Source organism: Monoraphidium neglectum (assembly GCF_000611645.1).
Source record: "Monoraphidium neglectum strain SAG 48.87 unplaced genomic scaffold scaffold00386, whole genome shotgun sequence".
Taxonomy (NCBI): Eukaryota; Viridiplantae; Chlorophyta; class Chlorophyceae; order Sphaeropleales; family Selenastraceae; genus Monoraphidium; species Monoraphidium neglectum.
In genome coordinates this window covers 1-19,057 of record NW_014013242.1, presented here as the reverse complement: position 1 = coordinate 19,057, position 19,057 = coordinate 1, and the positions used below count along the sequence as shown (strand labels likewise).

The 19,057-nt window shown below is 63.5% G+C and overlaps 5 protein-coding genes across 5 annotated transcripts; 3 read left to right on the top strand and 2 right to left on the bottom strand.

Annotated features, from left to right (window-relative positions):
* Positions 1-1,056: 1,056 nt before the first annotated feature.
* On the top strand, positions 1,057-3,414 carry MNEG_3164 (alpha/beta fold family hydrolase; the record flags this gene model as incomplete). Its single annotated transcript, XM_014048362.1, has 7 exons — positions 1,057-1,204; positions 1,635-1,753; positions 2,009-2,120; positions 2,279-2,457; positions 2,598-2,672; positions 2,891-3,041; positions 3,272-3,414. The coding sequence occupies 7 exons, from the start codon at positions 1,057-1,059 to the stop codon at positions 3,412-3,414; spliced, it is 927 nt and encodes a 308-aa protein (XP_013903816.1).
* Positions 3,415-3,757: 343 nt separating this feature from the next.
* On the bottom strand, positions 3,758-4,042 carry MNEG_3163 (hypothetical protein; the record flags this gene model as incomplete). The annotated part of the gene is made up of 1 exon (XM_014048361.1): positions 3,758-4,042. The coding sequence occupies one exon, from the start codon at positions 4,040-4,042 to the stop codon at positions 3,758-3,760; it is 285 nt and encodes a 94-aa protein (XP_013903815.1).
* A 3,401-nt stretch (positions 4,043-7,443) lies between these two features.
* Positions 7,444-14,517, top strand: MNEG_3162 (putative Bardet-Biedl syndrome 7 like protein; the record flags this gene model as incomplete). The annotated part of the gene is made up of 20 exons (XM_014048360.1): positions 7,444-7,509; positions 7,646-7,771; positions 7,995-8,063; positions 8,379-8,467; positions 8,685-8,781; positions 9,001-9,060; positions 9,281-9,387; positions 9,728-9,887; positions 10,168-10,251; positions 10,513-10,614; positions 10,827-11,042; positions 11,240-11,292; positions 11,495-11,716; positions 11,951-11,998; positions 12,196-12,318; positions 12,565-12,710; positions 12,898-13,096; positions 13,309-13,372; positions 13,711-13,836; positions 14,158-14,517. The coding sequence occupies 20 exons, from the start codon at positions 7,444-7,446 to the stop codon at positions 14,515-14,517; spliced, it is 2,517 nt and encodes an 838-aa protein (XP_013903814.1).
* A 371-nt stretch (positions 14,518-14,888) lies between these two features.
* Positions 14,889-16,882, bottom strand: MNEG_3161 (hypothetical protein; the record flags this gene model as incomplete). Its single annotated transcript, XM_014048359.1, has 5 exons — positions 14,889-15,017; positions 15,258-15,350; positions 15,723-16,128; positions 16,388-16,460; positions 16,876-16,882. The coding sequence occupies 5 exons, from the start codon at positions 16,880-16,882 to the stop codon at positions 14,889-14,891; spliced, it is 708 nt and encodes a 235-aa protein (XP_013903813.1).
* A 1,049-nt stretch (positions 16,883-17,931) lies between these two features.
* On the top strand, positions 17,932-18,722 carry MNEG_3160 (hypothetical protein; the record flags this gene model as incomplete). Its single annotated transcript, XM_014048358.1, has 3 exons — positions 17,932-18,144; positions 18,316-18,387; positions 18,597-18,722. Coding segments are annotated over 3 exons (411 nt in total), but the record flags the coding sequence as incomplete, so codon positions are not given.
* Between the last annotated feature and the right edge of the window lie 335 nt (positions 18,723-19,057).

The window sequence follows — 19,057 nt, the reverse complement described above, 5'->3', positions numbered from 1 at the left end:
GTGTGCGGATTGCAACCAAGGCTATCATGATGCCTGCACAGCTTACGGTCACACACTCCTTCGCACTTGTCACTCGGCACAGAACGTCAGCGGCACTCCATCCACTGGAGCCCTTTAAAGACACGGCTGAATATTTAGATGTAGCATCCATGCAATTCCAAACGGTCTCCAAGGGGCCCACAGATCCGCGCTGTCTGCCCGAACGCAATGCGGTCAACTACGGTCAGCCTGGCGCAGGCACACGGGCATCCGGGCATTCATGCGGTGATGGCACATGCAATGGATGAAAGTTGGGGAAACAAATATGTAAGTAACAATTGCATGAACCGAATGTGGAACCAGCCCAAGTGCCAGGCAGCTAGTCTGACTAAGTCAGGGCAGTGCAAGAAGGCCCCTGGCGCGCAGCATGTGTTTGCTACCAATTGCAGGTGGATATGTGTTGCCTCCGGCACGACACGACCACGACGTGCTCTTGCCTCTCAGACACTACACAGGCGAGCCGCTCATCACCTTGTCGCAGCATTGAGGGAAGAACTTGCACTGGGGCTGACATCTGCTTGCGCTGCACGGTCAGCACGCTGCTTCGAGGCGGTGTGTCAAATTGATGCTTCGTCTTTTGTGCTGTCTCGCTCGGTATTGATCCTCCATTCAACTACTTCTTGCAACACATTCTGGCCCACTGCATGATAGCGACGCGCACTGCGAGGGGCTCGCGCGCTGATCTGAGCTCGAGGCGGGGCGCAAGATACGGACCGACAAACGTGCTATCGGCAAGCTTGCCCATCAAAGACGCGAGGTGAACTGGGCTCCTGTTCCGATCCAGCCTCTCGGATAGCGAGCTACTCTGATAATGGAGGCAAGCAATCGTTGAACGCGTGCTTGAAAGGCGTGAGTTGCAACGATCTCAAGTGATGCTGCCCAAACAGCAGGGCAACCGCTCGAGGAGGCGGACACGTGCGCACAGCTCAAAGCTGAAACCGCGCCAAAACGAGGCACGCCCTTGACGTCGCATCCGCATGCGGCCCCAACCTCTTACACAGGCGGAGGCGCTGCATCATGGCGCGGGCTGTATGCACCGAGTTTCGGTGGCGCAATGGCCGCAACCAGGATATGCAGGGCGTTGAATTCATACCAGCTGGCGGCGCCAAGGCCGCACTGCTGTGGCACCATGGCATCTGCGAACACTCGGGGCGCTACACGCCTGGTGAGCCGCAAAACAAGCACGGCTGCTGGCTTGCTCGGTGCCGGCCGCTGCTGTGGCGCATGCAGACGTGCAACCTGCTGCGTTGTGTTGCTGCTTTAGAGGGGCGGGGTCAGCTGCCCCTTGCCAGCATGGCCACCGTGTGGTCTGCCAGCATTGCCTCAAAGCTACAGCTCCCCATGCAGCAATTAAACTAACCCATCACCTGCCTGCACCCCGCATGTCGCTCATTTGCACCCTGCCTTCAACCTCAACTTGCTGCCGATTGCTGACTGCATGTAAATATGCAGTCTTCACTCGGCAGCAAGTTGAGGCTTTACTTTTATACATATATGTATATATGTATAAGTAAACAGTATATATACATTAAAATCAATAAAGCCATTTACATGGCTTCAGCTTGCACCCGCATCCCACGCCTGCCACCCCGCAGTGCTGCAGCAGATCGCTGAGCAGGGCGTGGCGGTGTACACGTTTGACGCACACGGTCACGGGCGGTCGCAGCCGCAGGAGCCTGACGAGCGCTGCATGATCAGTCGCTTCAACGACCTGGTGGGTTTGAGGCCAGGCACAGATTGGGCGAGCTGCATCGGTACGGTTGTTGAATGGACTGCGGCCCGCCACGCGTTGCGAGAGCATGAGCAGCAGCGGCCCTGGTGGCATGCTGGCCAGGGCAGCGAGCGCAAAGGCAAAACCCCCTCATGGGTGAATGAAGTGCCTGAACTTCGAACCACAATCTGCAACTGCACTTGCAACACTCCCACACTTCCTTGCATGCCGTCTGACCGGAACCATATGCTCTCCCAGGTCGACGACGTCTACACATTTGTGTCAGTGTTGGAGCAGCGGCACGGCTCCCGGCTAGAGCCCTGCGTCATAGGCGGGCAGAGCATGGGCGCGCTCGTCGTGACCCATGCTGGTGCGCAGCGGGCGGGGACTCGACACAACGCATTGCATGGAGGAGGTGCCCGGCCAGACCTGCGTTGCTTGTGGACGATCTCTTGACCTTGTCTAATCAAACATGTATTGCGTCTTTTGACTGCGTTTGCTCCCGCCCTTCCCCTTGTCGCCCCTCAGTGCTGCGCAACCAGGACCGCTGGGCGGGGCTCGTCCTGCACTCTGCGGCGATGGGCGTCGTCTGGACGCTCGTGCTGCGCGCGCAGGCGGCGATCGGCAACATACTGGCGACGGTGGTGCCCTACGCGCAGATGGTGCCCGCCGTCAAGCCCGAAGACCTGCACGCCGACCCTGCAGTGGTGAGGCGGCCGCGGCTGCTGCTGTTGTGCCCGCCTGGCCGTGGCGTGAGCACATGTAAAGGGCATCGGCGAGCGCTGCGAGGCTGGGGCAAGCTTCCAGCTACAATGCCTCACGCCCTCGCTACGCGGTGGCTTCCCAGGTGGAGGCCTTCAAAAGCGATCCTCTGGTGTTCCACGGCAACCTGCGGACGCGCTCCGCCAACGAGGTCCTGAAGGTCAGCCGATCGGCGGGAGGAGTTTGCAGGCACGCGCTGCTGCCATGCAGCAGTCGAGCAAGGGGTGCTCCAGCCGATGGCAGTGCGGGCAGCGCTCCAACGGTCACTTATCTATCCACAACAGTTTGACAGGCAGCTTGAATCTTGTGCTTGATGTGCTTTTGCCGCCTTTGGTGAATTGGCGCTGCATGACAAATCCACGTATGTGCACACCGCAGGGCATGCGGTCGCTGGAGCCGCGGGTCCCGGCCCTCACGCTGCCGCTGTACGTGGTGCACGGCATGCGCGACAAGACCACCAGCTTTGACGCGGTGGACGACCTGGTGCGGCGCGTGGGCAGCAAGGACGTGACCTTCAACAAGGTGGAAGGTGAGGAGGCCCATGGTCGCGCCCAGGCGCGTCGACGTCTCAAACGCGGGGGGCGTGGTGTCCCTGACCGCTGCCGAGAGGTGTGCATGTTCATCTACTTGCAGATCTGGCATCCTTTTTGACTCGATCGGTCAGTTTTTTTTTGCATGGGACGTGGAAGGACACCAGGTCATTGCTGGCGCATGGAGGTGGTCACCGCATGCACTGGTTACCCTCGTTCCGTTCAACAGACGGCTACCACGAGCTGCTGATGGGCGAGGAGCGCACGGCCAACGGCAACGCGATCGCGGAGTGGGTGAAGGGGCGCTGCTCGACATTTGCAGCGGCGGCGGCTCGCGCGCGTGAGGAGCGGCCAGCGAGCGGCAAGCTCTGAGGATCCAGTGAGCAGCGGCAGCAAAACCCTACTTTGAGTGACGGTGCATGTGGCGCATGCTTTGCAGGGTGACGGTCTGTGCTGTTTGTATTGATCAAGGCACCGAATTCTCTATATGGTGGGGCAGCCTTGGGTTTGTGGTGCGTGGTGCTGACGTACAGTAATCACGCTGAGGTTATACGACGCGTGAGCGCTGCTCTGCAGCTACTAGTTACTCAGTCTGGAACATAAAAACAGAAGATTATGCAAATGAACCCAAAGCGGAGCGCAGTCCATCGCTCCAAGAAAACGCGCCCTCAAGGAAGCTGGTGTAAGCAGCAGCTGCCAGGCCGAGGCAAACGCATCACGCCCAGGTGGCTCCTTTCCGCACAGCCTCCCAGTCAAGCCCCTCGAAGAACGAGTGCGCCATGACCTGGGCGACCGACGCGCACTGCGCGGGGTCGCGCACCAGCAGGCAGTCAAACACGAGGGCGCGCAGGGCCACAGGTTCGTAGGATGGCCACGCCGCGGCCACTGCCTTGGGCGAAAGGACCTCGTGCTTGTCGGCAAGAGCAAACAAGGCGTCAAAGCCCAGCACCATCTGAACGGCCACGCATCCCAGGGCCCAAACATCTATGGCAAGCCCCATGCTTCCCTTCTTCCTGCCGCTGCACTCAGGCGCGCGGTAGCCCCGAGACTGCGGTGGCACTTGGCGCAGGCCCCCGGCAGGCACGCGGCTCGCAGACCCAAAGTCGATGATCTGCGGGCGGGCTCTGCTGTCCATCATGATGTTGGGGGACTTGAGGTCGGCCCACACAATCCCCTGTTGGTGGGCAGCATCGAGGGCGACCAGCAGGGACCCCAGCAGGCGCTGGAAATAGACCAGCTGGTCAGCAGGGAAGCTGCCGCCTGCCGCCCGCCGCGCCGCAAGCAGGACATCATCTGCCCAGGTCAGGGACCTGCCCGTGCTGTGGGCCGGCATGGCGAAAATGACGTGGCCGCGCGAGGACCTGGGTCCTCGCGCGGGCCGGCCCGGGCTTGCGGCGCACGTACTGCGCCGCAAGCAGGGGCGTCACGTACTGGGGGCAGGCGGCCGCCCAGGAGGTCCACACGTCGCACTCCCTCAGGAAATCCTTGTACTTGACGGGCTCGTCGCACGCCTTCATCGCCAGCGGTCGCATCACACCAGGCAGCTGCAGGCATGACACGCTGCCCTGTCCGCCGTTGCCAATTGGCTTAGCGCCGTCTGCCTCGAGCAGGTCAGCCAGCGTCGCGCTTGACAGGGCAGCAAAGGCGCCTTCAAAGCGGTGCGCGGCGGCAAACACTTTGTGAAGCTGGCCCTGGCTGGCTGGAAGCTCAGGAGGCAGCAGAGGCTGGCTGTCGATGTAGGACTCGGGCGTGCTGTGACAGAGTGTGGCCACGGGGGCGGCGATGACCCTGCACTCCGCGTTGACTGTTGCTGCGAGAGCAGCATCTTGGGCCCTGCCCTGAAGGCTGACGCAAGCACCGTCAAGCGGGGCGCTGCTGGCAGGTGCTATGAAGGCGCCAGCAGCTGCGGAAGCTGCTGGCGGCGGCGCCTCGCCAGCCATTGGGGTGCTCGGGGCGACGCACGGGGCTGTGGTGGAAGTGATGGCGGGCGCTGGGCGGCCAGAGTTAACGGTGTCGCTCGTGGCGTCCAGGGTGGTCTTGGGGGCGGCGTGGTCATTGTTGCAGGGGCGCGCCATCTCACCCAGGGGCCTGTCGCATGAGACGTGGCCTTGGACTGGGGCGGCGGTGGAGCAGCGCAAGCTGCCAACATCGGTGTCGTGGCTGTGGACGGCGGCGGCCGCGACGACGCCGGTGGCAACAGGCGTCGCCATCGCGGCCTCACTGGCGTCGACATTCGTCTTGAGGTCGGAGGCGGCACAAGTGGTAGGGGCCGGCTCAAGCAATGTCAGCGTCAGTGCAATGACCGGCGCCGGCGGCAGCTGCTGTGCGCGCAGGTGCCGCAGCTCCTCCTCCTGCTGCGAGCAGCGCCGCTCCAGCAGCGCACGTTCCTGTGCTTCCAAGGAACGCGCCTGCTGACAAAGCGACAGGTCGCTGGTGACGGCGTCGAGGCGTGACTGCAGGGCGACGTTGCGCGCCGCCTGGCCGGCGGCATCGCGGCGCGCGCGCAGCAGAAGCGTGCCGGCCGCCCTGAGGTCACGGGCCTGTGCTGCAGCAGTAATAATCAGGCCCTGCAGGTCGGCGGCAGAGAGGTCGACGGCGGCAACTGCAGGAGACGGCGGAAGATCTGGCGGCGGCGGCAGTGGCGGCGGCGGCGGCGGACGGGCCGGCGCAGCATCCATTGGTGTCCTGTCGGTGTCATTTCGGGTGTCGGCAGTTGACGGGTCATTGGCAGCGGTGATGGCCTTGGTCTCGAGGGAGGGCAGGGGTAGGCAGAGAGCACTGGGGCCCTGGGAATCAAGGGGTGGGCGGGGGATGGGAGTGGGAAAGTGAGGGCGGCCAGTGGGCGTTCTAAGGTATTGCGCTGACACCAAGTGCTGCCAGCGCTAGCCGGCGACATCGTGAACTTGGTGGCCCCGGACAGGCTGCGGCAGCATGTCATGCGGGTGCAGATCCATACGTCAAGGCAGAACAGGCGTTCGTTCTCCCATGCAAGACGTGCCATGCTCAGTTGCAGCACAAATGCACAGCTAGCGGCACGCGTGGCAGCACGCAAACGCGCACCTCTACCCACTGCTGCACAAACGTAGCACCTCCCGAGCCATCTGCCGCTGCGGTGCGCGAGCAGCCCTGCCCCATGGGGCTGCGCTGCCCGCGCGCTCCGCGGGCCAAGCAGCGGGACAGCGACTGCGCGATGTGACGCAGGGGCAGTGCTGCCACGACTGCGCTGCTCTGCTACTCCTCTACCAGTTTCACAAGAGCGTAGCTCAAGGTACACAGCTACGTGACAGGTGGGTTAGGCCGTGGGCTGACGGCTGCTTTTGCGAGTTTGGCGAAACCCGGCCGAAGGCGCATGCGTCGGACGGTTCGCCGGATAGAAAATCAACGAACGTTGTTTGAAGTGTAATGAAGTATAATAGATGGCTCTCGGGCACTTGTGACGAGCGCAAAACTGACGGGGGGCAGGTCAAGTGGCAGCTGCGCACCTGCAAGGCGGCTGGGCATGTGGATGTGGTGAGCGGTGGAGCAAAGGGACCTTATGGGCGGGTTCAAGCGTACCGAGGGCGTTGCTGTTGCTCACAACTCTGTCGTGGCTGACTGCTAGTGTGGGGCACACTGCTGCCCCACACATGGGGCTGGTTGCCGAGAGTTCTCTCCAACCAAGGCTGCATGTTGGCGCACTATTGCACTCTGCTCATGCAACAGTCGTGCGCGGTGTTGGAAGCATACCTCAACCAGGTAGTACTGTAAGTGCTATCATATGGGTTTCAGAAATATCCTGTGCTGTTGCTGCTCCCACTCGCCCTTGATAACCACAACAACGACGGCTTCAAACACGGATAGCTGCAGATTCGATGCATCACCAACAAAAGGAGAAGCAGCAGCAGCAACAGTAGCGGCAGCAGCAAGAGCACGCGCAGCATCCGAGGGCTGGTGGTTGACGTCACCATGGGCGTGCCCGCATCGCTCGCACTGCAAATCGGAGCCCGTGTCCGAAAGCATGTGCAACCTTTATGCATATGTCATATCTCAGGTATGATGCAGCTGACGAGGGTCGCTTCAAGGCCATCCATAAGATCTGGCGCGCTACTGCTTTGAACTGACAATACAGTGCAGTTAGCACATCGCAAATAACATTTGAACGGCACACCCGAGCGCCCTTGACCTCGACAATTCGATCTGGCTCGACACGAGTGGACTCGCGGCTAACGCACAGCAAATGACGCTGGATCGAATGAGTGTATAGCCTCAAACTTGCGTCAGGCCACCTGCAGTCCCGGGGTGCCGTCCGTTGGCTGGGACAGCAGCTTGCACCACGCCGCCCTTGCGACTGGCGGACTGCAACAGCTGTGCGTGGCGCGACGCGCCGCGCCCCGCATATACAGCTGCACACCACGAATCCGCATGGAGCTGGAACTGCACCGCGTGGACCTGCTGCAGACCGGGGCCGCGGCGCCCGGCACACTGGCGGTGAGCGACCCTGCTGCTTCACGCCGCGTTCACCCTGTTGGTGCAGTCGCAAGAGCGCCCATAATGCAAGGGGACATGGTGCCGTCGTTTTGCGCTTAGGAGGAGGCGGTCGCCTGCTCGCCCGCACTCTCTGCAGGTGCTGCCGCCCGGCGAGAAGAAGACGCAGAAGGTGGCAGTGGGTGACTGCTCAGGCGTCGTGCAGTGCCTGTCTGTCAAAAAGGGCGAGGTGGCGCTGAGCTTCAAAACCATGCCCGGCCCAAAGGTGGGCGCGTATGCTGCGCATGGGCAGCGCGCACGCGCCGCACAATAATAATCACTGCACCGTCCTTGGCGGCCGTGTCATTCGAAGGGAACACCTACCAAGCACCGGGATGCCCCTGGGGTGCTGCAGTCGCAGTGGGCAGTTCCGCGACGTGCAGCCGCCCTCGACATGCGGTATCGGCACCACACCATGCGGCGAACCGTCACTCTTGGTGGCCCCTCAGGTGACCAGCGTGAGCATCGGACGCCACTCGCGGCAGCGCGACAAGATATTTGTGGCCTCTGGCGGCACGGTGCGGCGCCACCCGGTGCAGTGTGCTGAGGCTTGCGGCTTGGGCCTTGCGGCTTGCAGCTTGCCGCTTGTCACTTGCCATTTGCCGCTTGCGGCTTGCTGGTCCACCTGCGTGGCTGGGACGGCGGGAAGGCGGAGATCACGCATGGCCTTGCGGCGCTGGCAGATGCATGCAGCTGTTGCGCGGTCGGCAAGGGAGGTGCAGCACTGGGGCAGGCAGACCCCTTGCAACAGCTCGGGCAACCACCTGTCGCGGTCGCCATCTGAAACCACTCTTCCACCTGTCGCGGCCGCCCTTTGAAACCACTTGTCCCAGATCAGGGGCCTGACGAAGAAGGGCAAGGAGTTCTTCCGCTTCACCACCTCCCTCACGGAGCCAATATCGCGCCTCGCCGTCGCGGACAGGTGCGGCCGGGCGGCCTCCTGGCCCCCGGCAGAGCGCCGGTAGTTCACACCCACTCATTCTCAAGCATTGGTCAATCTAGGTCGCACGCACCGCGCCAGGCCCGGCGCTGGGCCTGCAGCACAGCCCCCGACAGTCCAGCCCCAACATTCATGGTGTGTGCTGCGTGCAGCAGCGTTTGCGAGAACCTCGTTGCTTCTCATTGCTCGCCGCCGCCAGGGACGTGTGGGCGTCGTGCGAGTTCGTCCACAGCCACTACCTTGAGGCAAAAGATAAGGGCCTGTACCTCGCGCCAGACAGGATCCTGGCGGCAGAGGTGGGTACAGGCGCTGTTGTGAGGAGAGGAGGGGGGGTGGGCGGGGTAAAGGCAGGATACAAAAAGCAGATCAGAATGAGGATTGGGATGGGTTGGAAGCTGAAGGTTGCTGGTCAGCGCGCGGCGGTGTCATTGTCTTGCAAGACGATGACAATTGTAGGTTCCAGGCTGGCGGCTTGCGCTTTGCCACGCGAGCGTCGACCCCTCCTCCGGACTCAGGTCATCCCGCTGCTGGGCACGGCGGGCATGGTGCCAGTCCTGGCCTGCCGCGACCGCATGGTGAGCCCGTGCACTCTGCTGCCCTGCATCTGAGGAGCAAGGGGACCTGCACATGACTGATGACAAGTGCATCCCGCTGCGGATGTGACGTGCTGCGGGTGACATGCACTCGGGAACGGGTCGTGCAGTCGCTCTTGCAAGTCCAAAGTGCCCCACAGCTTGCTCCTGGCCTGTCTCAACACCCTGATCAATGCCGTCACCGCTGCACCTGCATCCTCAGGTGCGAGTTCTGGAGCCGGATGGCTCCGCGACGCTGTTCGAGGTGCCCACCCCCTCGCCGCCCACCGCGCTGCTGCACGTCCCGGACTCCCACGATCCCCGCCACAGGTGCGCGCGCCACGCACGGGCGCACCTTGCGTGGCAACATCATACATTGCAGCTCAACCCACGCACTACCCTGGTCAATCCAACTCACACCCACTTGTTTTCAAAAAATAGAAAAGTCCTAAGCCATCCAGAACTCTTCAACAAAGCTGGGGGGGTGCTAGGGGTTCTGTAAAGTGATCCGGAGGGTTCTGGGGCAGATACAGCCCCTACACCCCTCCGCCTGCTCGCCTTGCACAACGGCGGGCACGCCCGACTCAGCAGCCCAGTAGACATGTCCGAGCTGACGCACCAGAACCCTGCCTGCCCACGCGCACCGCCCACACGCGCCTCCGCGCCCCAGGTTCCCGCCCGGCTGCCACGAGCTGCTGTATGGCTGCGAGGACGGCCGCATAGTGCAGCTGATGGTGGAGCGCGCCGCGGTGCGCCAGGGCTTCACAATACCCGCGCCGCAGGGCGGCGGCGCCGTGAGGGCGCTGCACTGCGGCGCAGATTACAGCAAGGTGCGCGCGTGCAGGGGCGCCTTTGCTGTTTTGCGCGGCAACCGTCACTCCGCGGATATGCGGGCGGCGGATGCCTGGTCGCTGTCGGCGGCGTCGGCACAGGAGCTTTAGCTGCACCTCTCAGAGCCGCCCATGCGCTCTGTGCTTTGTTGAGGGGAGTGCTCTTTAGACGACAGGCCGGGACTTGTGCGCCGCAGCCGACGCTGCATGCGAACAAGGTCGATGCGATCAGGAGTCTTTCTTGCTGTACCCACGTCCTGCCGCGCGCGCGCTGCCGCAGTCTGGCTGTGCTGACATAGTGGTGGGCCGCGAGGACGGGTGGCTTGAGGTCTGGGACGTTGACGAGGCGGGGCTGCCGCAAAAGGTGCGCGCTGCGATTAACGCTTGGAATAACGCAGCGAGCGGGGAGGGATGGCCGCGCCCCTGCGGCGCCAGCTTGGGCGAGAGCGCCCGGCGCCTGCCAGCGGTCGCCACCTGTTCCATCATCTAGCGTCACGCGAGGTGGGCTTGGAATCCCCGAGGTGTCGTCTTGGGCTCTGTCCAGGTGCATCGCAGCACGGCCATCAGCTCACACCTGAACCTGTCCAGGCCTCTGCCCTGCCCTTGCGTGACGGATCCCTCACAGGTGTTCTCTGTTCAGCTGCCCGAGTCAATCTGCAGCGTCGACGGCGGCTACGTCACCAGCGCCGCCGCTGCTGACATCATCGTACACACCTTCACCGGAAAGGTGGGCGCGGCGGGGCGCCGCCGCAGCTGCTACCTTTCTGGGCGTGACGCGCCACTGAAGCGCCTGTAATGCTGAATGACGATGGTATGATGGAAGCCACTTCTTTGGACGAGTAGCCTAGGGCGCGAACCAGTTGCCTCCTGATCATCAACACACGTCGCGCACACAGGCGCGTGCAAACACGTATACACACGCACTCCCATGTGTCCCAGGTCATCGCCTTTTCGCCCAACGCTGCTTCGCTTGCTCTGGGCGCCCCCGCTACCGCCGCTGCTGCCTCAGTGGTGCCTGGACTGGGCGCCCTGAATTTGAAAGACGTGGCCGGCGGCCCGGGCGCGTCGGCGGCCGCCCAGGCTGCTGCAGCAGGGCAGCAGCAGATGAGCCAGAATCAGCTGCTGGTGTCGGCCCTGAATGCACGGGTGGCAAAGGTAGGGGGCTGCCTAGTGTTGCTCAGGGCCTTTTTCCAGGGCCAAATGCCTGCATCATCATGATTAGAGCAGGAGCCTGTCAGATGAGTGCTCGCTGCATGAGACCACAAAAAGCCAGGCAATTATGGTATGTTTTGCTTAGTCCCACGCTTTTGTGGGGCCGTCCGTCGTTGTGGGGTCAATTCCACACAATACAGGCCACTGCAGAAGTCGAGGAGCTGCGCAAGCGCCTGGACAAGGAGCGGGCCAGGTGGGTTTCTGGGGTCCCAGCAGAGCAGAGGTACTGCTGAAGGGTTTGTAGATGCGGATCGGCCTGCGGAAGCCGCTGTGTGAGGCATCCTATGTAATAGTCTTTGCTATGGGCTGGTATTCGTTATGAGTAAGCGATAAACAGGCAGCCTTGCACCCTCGCCCATCTGACATTCCTTGTTGCATGCCTCGCTGCAATGCAGGGCGCACAGCCGCCCGCTCAGCGGCGCCGCGGCCCCGGCCGCATCCGCAGCGCTCGACGTCAGCCACTCGCTCAAGCTGCAGGCGGCCGCGGGCGACGGCGGGCACGGCGGCTGCTACGCGCTGGCGCTGGAGAGCGCCGCCCCGCTGTTTGCTGTCGGTCTGGCGTGCAGCCGGGAGCTGCTGCTACTGGATGCGCCAGGCAACGTCGCAATTGTCAGCAGGTGCATGGGTGGGCGGAAGCTTCGTCTTGATGGTATGGTGTCAGGGTTGGGTGTGGTGAATGCACCAGGGGAGGGATGGCCTGCAAGCCAGCAGGATCACTGTGGGCTGCCCTTTCTGCAGTGAAGACTGCGGCAAATACATGGCTAAGCAATCTCTGCAACGGCTGGGATGCGATTTGAAAAAGAGGCGAATGTCACAAAGCAACCTTCCAGCACTGCTATGTCTCAACACAGGAGCACGCCGGACGAGCGCAGCGGCTGGGCCACCCTGGCAACTTACAGGTGATCGGTGGTCCACCTGACGAGCAGCCCCTCCCGGCCGCACCCCCCACAACAGCTAGTCATGCACGGGCCGGCTACCTGCATGCAGCTGCCCAGGTGGCAGAGACAAGAGGAGACGACGCCTCCACTGTCATCTTGGGGGCCAACGCATCCCGGAGCCCTGAAGCCTGCTCCCGACCGCATCCTTGACGATGCAGGTGCCAGGACGCCACCAACCGCCTGACCATCAGCTTCAAGGCGCAGGAGGGCCAGGCCGGGGTGCTCCACGCGTTTGTGATCCCCGCCATACCCCCGAAGACGTGCACCGTGGTGCAGTACAGGTGGATGGGACGCCGAAGATTTGCTGTGCAGCGGTTTGACCGGGAGGACTGTTTGGTGGCACCAAGCTTGGCTGCTCCATACCAAATGTGCGATTTGAACCTGCACCGCTTTGAAGGGTCTTCCTGGTGAGCCGTGCCTGCTTCCTCCCACCATTCAGCCAACCCCATTGCTCACTGTCCTGCCTGCCTGCACGGGTGTCATCACACGATGGCGCTCTTGGTTGTGGGGCTGGTTGCGGTGTGCAGGCTGGCACCCCTGTGCCTTCACCAGCGGATCTCATCAGATGTCGTGGAGATGTGGCAGCAGCAGCAGCAGCAGCAGGGGCAGCAGGGGCAGGGCAGTGGGCCGGCAGCTGCGGGGCAGCTTCCCTTCAGCGAGCTCATGATGTCAGGTGAGCCGCGGGTAGGTCAGGCCGCTGTCAATGCTGACCGACGGCCGCGGATACATCGCAGTTCTGCAACTGAATGCATCATCATCTGCAATTGGACACCACACCTCATGGACCGTCCGCTTGATTTGCGCCAAACCCAGATTCATTGCACCTACAACCACGTGCACCCCACCCACACCCACAACAGGCGCATTTTCCCTGCAAGACATCAACTCCTGGGTGGCCGCCGCCCTGCCAGATCTGCCGCCCCACGCGCCCACCACCGACGGAGGGAAGGGCGGCGGCGGGGGCGGGGCAGGAGGCGACGTCCGCTACAGCTTCCGCAGCTGCCAGGCGGGCAGCCTGCTGGGCTGCAGCATCGCGGCCGGCACGGCGCGATTCGTCAGGTGAGGCCCGGCTGCATGGGCGCACTGCTGGGTGGCAAGATTCGTCGCTTGCGGTGCATCTGTTGGACCTGCGGACAGGCCCAGCAATGCGGCCTCGCGCCTGCTGTCTGTTGCATACGCCCAAGCTGCCGCGCCACCCAAATTTGAGGTCGCGGTGCAAGCCCGTCTATTGATATGCTGAACTCTGTTGCCGCGGCCGTCGCGCTACGCAGCGACAACATCACCGCGCTGGCGCTGCTGCACGACAGCCTCATGCGGTCGGCTACCGCGGACAAGGTCAGTTGGTGCTCGAGATGCGCTGCGATTGCGCGCTCGAAACCCGCGCACGGACGGGGATTTGAACCCCTGCTGTTGGCCTCCAACCCCTGTGGGGGTATGAGGTTGAGAGTCAGGGTCAGAGGCCGAAAGCGGGGGTTGATGTCTTGGCTATGGACGCGCCTGGCGGTGACCTAGGACCCTCGACTTGCACTGCTGCTTTGATTGGCACCTTGCCTTGCCTGGCTGTCCAGCAGGCAGCTGCCGCTTGCACAGCTGGGAAGACACGCGACCGCCGGCCCATCTCCGCTCTTGCCGCGCCGTGGCCGCCTGCGCCACCGTGTGGCTGACGCCCGCAGGTGCGCGCGTCCAGCAGCTTCGCGGTGCACCCCCGCGGGCTGGAACACGCGGCGCGCCTGCTGTGGCCGGAGCTGGAGCTGCAGCGCGGGCGGGCACGGCGCGCCAAATTGCTGCAGGCGCTGCAGGTGTGGGCCGCGGGCCCGCAAGGCTCACAGCTGTCAGCTGGCGGGGGGCGCCCCTGCTTCGCGGCTTTGGGTGCATGGCGACGGGGGTGCAGTGCTTGTGCGAGCGGCTGCCAGCGCCCTGATGAAACAGGATTCTTCGATGATCAGGGAATTGTGCCAGTGTATGGGGACGTACTGGGCCCGCTGCCTTGTGCTGGGTGACCAGCCCTGCAGAGCGCCCAAAGCGAGCAGCCCAAGTAAGCAGCGCTGCAGATAAGTGCCCCCGTATCAAGCAGCCCTGGTGCCCGTCGTGCAAACTCTTTGACTCTTGAACTTTCGCAGGAGCTGCGTGTGCAAGACGGCGGCGACGTGGGTTACCTCGCGCCCGAGTACAAAGCCATGCTCGACCAGGCGTCACCCGCGGGCGCCGCCGCCTTGCCACCGGGCGACGAGGACGGCGCTGGGGCTGGGGCCGGGGGCAAGCCGCCGGGGGCCGGCGGCGGAGGCGACGGCGCGCGCGAGCTCGCGGCAGCGGAGGAAGCCGTGCGGCAGCTGTTCAGGGACCACCTCCGGCTGGGCGGCGGCGCCGGCGGCGGGGCGCGGGGGCGGCTGCAGGGGCTGGATGAGATGCTGAAGAGGGCCGGGGATGCAGGGGCGCGGCTGCCAGATGTGGTTGCTTACATGCGCGGCGGGGGGCAGTGAGGAGCCGTGGGCCGCCCACGGGTTCTTGAAACAATGCATACCGATCCTCTGCAATTTTGGGCTCGGGGGTTGTGCATAGGAAGCGGCCGCAAAGCAAACGCTGGTCGACTGACGCGACCGCTACAGTGTGGGATGCCACACATCACATCTTCACATGGCTCTTGCAGCATGTGGGGTGACTCACTATAGCGAAACGTGGATTGTGCACCACGCAAACCGCGGTGTGTCGAGGGTCGAAAGCACTCCCCAGACTCCCCACGCCATGCAGCCAAACGCCTGCATATCGGGGCGCAGGCAGCTGCAGGTCATGCACGCAAGCACGAAATCAAACGCCGGTGCCTTGCAGGCTGGGGGCATCATATTTTGGCCGATCAGGGCCGCCCCGAAATGTCTTGGAATTCGGCGTCGATGACCACACCACCCTGCTGGTACGCGCCCGGGCGGCCGCCGCCGCCCCTGCCGCCTGCGACCCTGATGCTGTCACCCCCTGGCAGCACGACCTTTGGGATAGAGGGGGGCATAATATAGCAGCAGGTGAAGCGGGAAGGGGGTTAAGAAACAACATAAAGTATTTTCGCTGCCAGCAACCCAAGCAAGCGCGTTTGTGGGGGCACGGCCCACCCGACTCCCACACACCACCCAAACACCAGCCCCACCCACAAGGTCCCGCCTGCTGCAGCCCTGTAGCGGTAAGTCAAAGGAGCGCATAGGGTGGTGGTTATGAATGGGCGCCGACTCACCACTATGTCTGTGGTGCTGACTGTGCCGGGCCCCTCAGAGCTGACCACCTGCGCCTGCGCCATGCTCCTGCCGGGGCCTGTGACGGGCAGGATCTGTCGGCAGCACGCGGGTGGGGTGGGGTTTCCGAGGTTGGGGGGTGCAGCGGTGAGGGCGGCTGGTGCGAGCAACGGCAGGCCGATTTCGAGAGCAAGGGCTGCGCAAGTAGGCTGGGCGTTTGAGGTGTCTATGCTGAACTTGCCGGCTGCGCCGCCTCTGGGGCGGCGCAAGCCAGGTGCGCTGGCCCGGGCACGTGTAAAAGCGCCACGAGAAACACAAACGGCCTGGGCGAGACGCGTGGAAGATGAGGGCGGGACGCCCTGCACGCATTCCCGCAAGCATGTGGCCTATGAGGCGGAGTACGGCATTTTCCCGGCCCTGGAAGGTCCCCGAGGGCCCCCGCCTGCGTGCCGCCATCCGCCACCCACCAATGAGACGCGCTTGGTGACCCGCCCGTTGACGCTGCTGCTGCTGCTCGACTGGCTGATCGCGGGGCCCACTGTGACCGCGCCGCCCATCCGCGCGGCGACCTCGGGGCTGGCGCGGATGGCGGCCGCCGCGTCCTCGTACAGCCCCTGCGCCTCGCGCGCCTGCCGCTCCATCTGCTCGCCCAGCCCCTTGACCGCGCTGGCGACCAGCCCGCCGACCGCGCGGCCGAGCAGGCCGTCCCCGAAGAGTGGCGCGAGCGGCGACTGCTGCTGCTGCTGTTGCTGTTGGAGGGGTGCTCGGCCCCACTGCTCCTGGCGGCGGTCCGAGGGGGCCGCGGCGTCCTTGGGTTTAGTGACGGCCTGGAGGGCGGCCGAGGCGCCCGACTTGACTTTGTCGAAAACAGACCTGCGGGTCAGGCCGGGGGTGTTGGTGTTGGTGTTGATGTTTTGGGGCCGAGGCGGCGCTCCGAGGTTCCGTGGCGGCGATGAGGGTTTAGCGGAGGTTCAAGGCCGAGGGCAGTGACGCGAGCGTGAGTGAAAGGTGTGTGGTCGCGGGCCGCGGTCTGCAACATTACAGCTGGGTGGTACTGTATGTTTGGTAGTTTCAAACTGCAGCAACCAGCAGTGCAAATGCATGCCGTGTCCAGCCCCCAGCCATGGCTCACTTTGCAACGCCCGCGGCCTCGGAGGCGATCTCAACCCAGCTCTTCTCCCCGTCCTGCTTTCCCGTGGCGTAAGCTGCCACATGCCGCGGCGGAAACGGGCGGGCTGCGCCGACGCCGGACAGGTGTTGGTGGGCGGACAGCAGCGCTGGTCGTGCTGGCTGTGCGCCGAGCGCGGCGCTGCGCATGCCGCGCAGGGCAGGGCGCGTCAGGACGCCGCTGTGCATTGCAAAGGATATCTCAGGCGTCGCGGGTGGCCGGTTTGGTTGTCAGGCTCAAGTGCTTGTTGTCGCAGTGGCACGAAATTACCGTATGAGCTCGTTGATCGAGATTTTTGACAACCTAATAAGTGATTGCTCCGCGTCTGTGTGCACCGGCAAATGCAGATCTTTCATTGCGGAAGGCCCCTGCTGACTCCAGAATCCTCCTGTCCTCTCCGCAAGGGGCCGACGTTGTGCTTGAAAGGGAGGCTCATTGCTTATCTCATTCACCTTGCATCACGTCGCTGTGGCCAAAAGCCTGCACTGCCTTGACCAGCCTGGGGGCCAGCAACGCTGATGTGGCACCTGCACCTGGTGCGTGTGCGTGTGGGCCAACTTCGCCAGGGTGTGGGGCGTCTCAGGGAGGAGCTGGCCGCTTGGTGCATCCGCAGTTCTGTCTATGCACATTGTGCAGCCCTGCCATGCATTCTTTCCTGTTTGCCACCGCTGGGGTTGGCCTACAATGCACCCACCGCCCCCCGCCGATGGAAGCGAGCCTGACGTCAACACAGCGCCCACGCAGGTGATAGCTTTGAAGTACACGGGCACTTGATGTCTCGCAGACCAGAAGTCATGGACTGCAAGCGTGCCCAACCCTACTCTGTAGCACTCGCGCCACTACCCGGAGGCAGCACCTTGATTAGCAAGCATGGCCCAACCACCGCGCTGCACACGAAAATGCACATATAGATGCACATGTGAAGAATTGAGTACAACCACTGACAGCGCACTAGCTTACTCGCATGCATAAGTGGCAGTGCCATGGTGAGGACGCCAGCACCCCGCAAGCTGAGTTGACCAGGTTGACTGCGTCGCCCCAATGCATTTGTGATGTGACGTTTGGCTATAGGCATGAATATGAGCCCAAAGCGCTTGGAAATTAATCCCATGCAGTGAGAGGGCGGCGGGCGCCCCGCGTCGCATTTGGACCCACACAGCTCGAGCTGTGTCATGCAAGCAGCTTACTTGGCATCTGTCGCTGCTCAATGGTACCTTTGCCTTTAGCGGCCTCTTGTCGCGTAAAACTCATACGTTTACGAAATTTTCAAATACACTGCAAGGCGCACGTTCCCGCGCTTCGCCTGCGTCTCCCATCCACTCAAATGAAAATCAGCGCGCTCAATACCTCATTGGCACAAAAAACAACAAAGCAGACCATTGATTCTTATAGAAGCCTCTGGGTGACTTTGGCGCTCCGTTCCCACTTGCGCGCCTGCATCTCTGGCGCTGCTGCTAAGCAAGGAGCACTGCATCTCGAGTGTGTGTGCGACACCAGGCGCTGATTGCATGCCCAAAGGCGGCGTCAAAGCTCTCGCCGCCAAGGAGGCGGCGCGCATCGGCTTGGGCAACGCGGAAGCCCCCCTGTTGGCGGCGTCACCCAGCAGCAGCGATCCCGGGGCCACTTCAACAGCAGAGGCGGCAGGGGGCATGGCTGCGGCCGCCAGCAGTGCGGGCGCCAGGGCTCTGCTGAAGGATCTGGGGGAGTTGGTCGTAGGCAAGGTGAGACGACGTCTGAGGATGCATGAGCATCCGACACGTCCAACTGAATACTGGGCCCGCGTCTGCTAATAATTGACCGAGGCTCGCCGCCTCGCCGGCCCCACAGCTGCCCTCTGCTGCGAAAGCGCCACGCCCCTGCGCCCGTCCTGGCCACACCCCCGCTCTGGCCAGGTGCTGCGGCGGCCGTCGGCGTCGGTGCGCACGCCCTATGTCGCGGATGTCCAGCTGGCGTCTGGGGAGCAGGTGGGGTGCACAAGCGTGCGGGTGTGCGTTTTGAGCTTATTGGCTCATGTGGACAGTTTGGGTCGCTGCTTGCATGACACATTGATGACCCATTGAGGCCGGAAGCCACTCAGATGGCAGACCGTAGGGCACTTGGTGGCACACCCCTGTGAGCGCCACCGCCGCCGCCGGCGTGACGCATCCTCTCCTGGCGCGCCCGCCCCCGCAAGGTGCTGGCGCACACGCCGGCCATGGACTGCGCTGGCCTCATCGTGCCGGGTGCCGTCGTGCGGATGACGGCCAACGCGCCGCGCAAGGCGGGCGCGGCCCCCACCAAGACGACGCACGCGATCCAGGTCTGCCTGACATAGCTGTGTTCGATTTTCTGGATGCAGGGAAGTTGGCCAAGGCGGCTGGGCCAAGCCTTGAAGCTCCCTGGCGCAGCAAATACAAACTGCGCTCCAGGCGGGGCACAGGGTCACAACACGCGCACACCGGCTGGGGCCATCACGCAGGTCGCGGAGGAGCCGCGGGAGGGCGGCGCCTCTGCGCTGGTGGGCGCGCACCCGGCGCTGGCGGAGGCTTTTGCTGAGCATGCGCTGGAGCGGCGGCTGATCCCCGAGCTGGGGCCCTACGCGCGGTGCGCTGCGGAAAGCTGCTGGGGCGTGGGGAGGGGGGTGCGGTTGGGAGA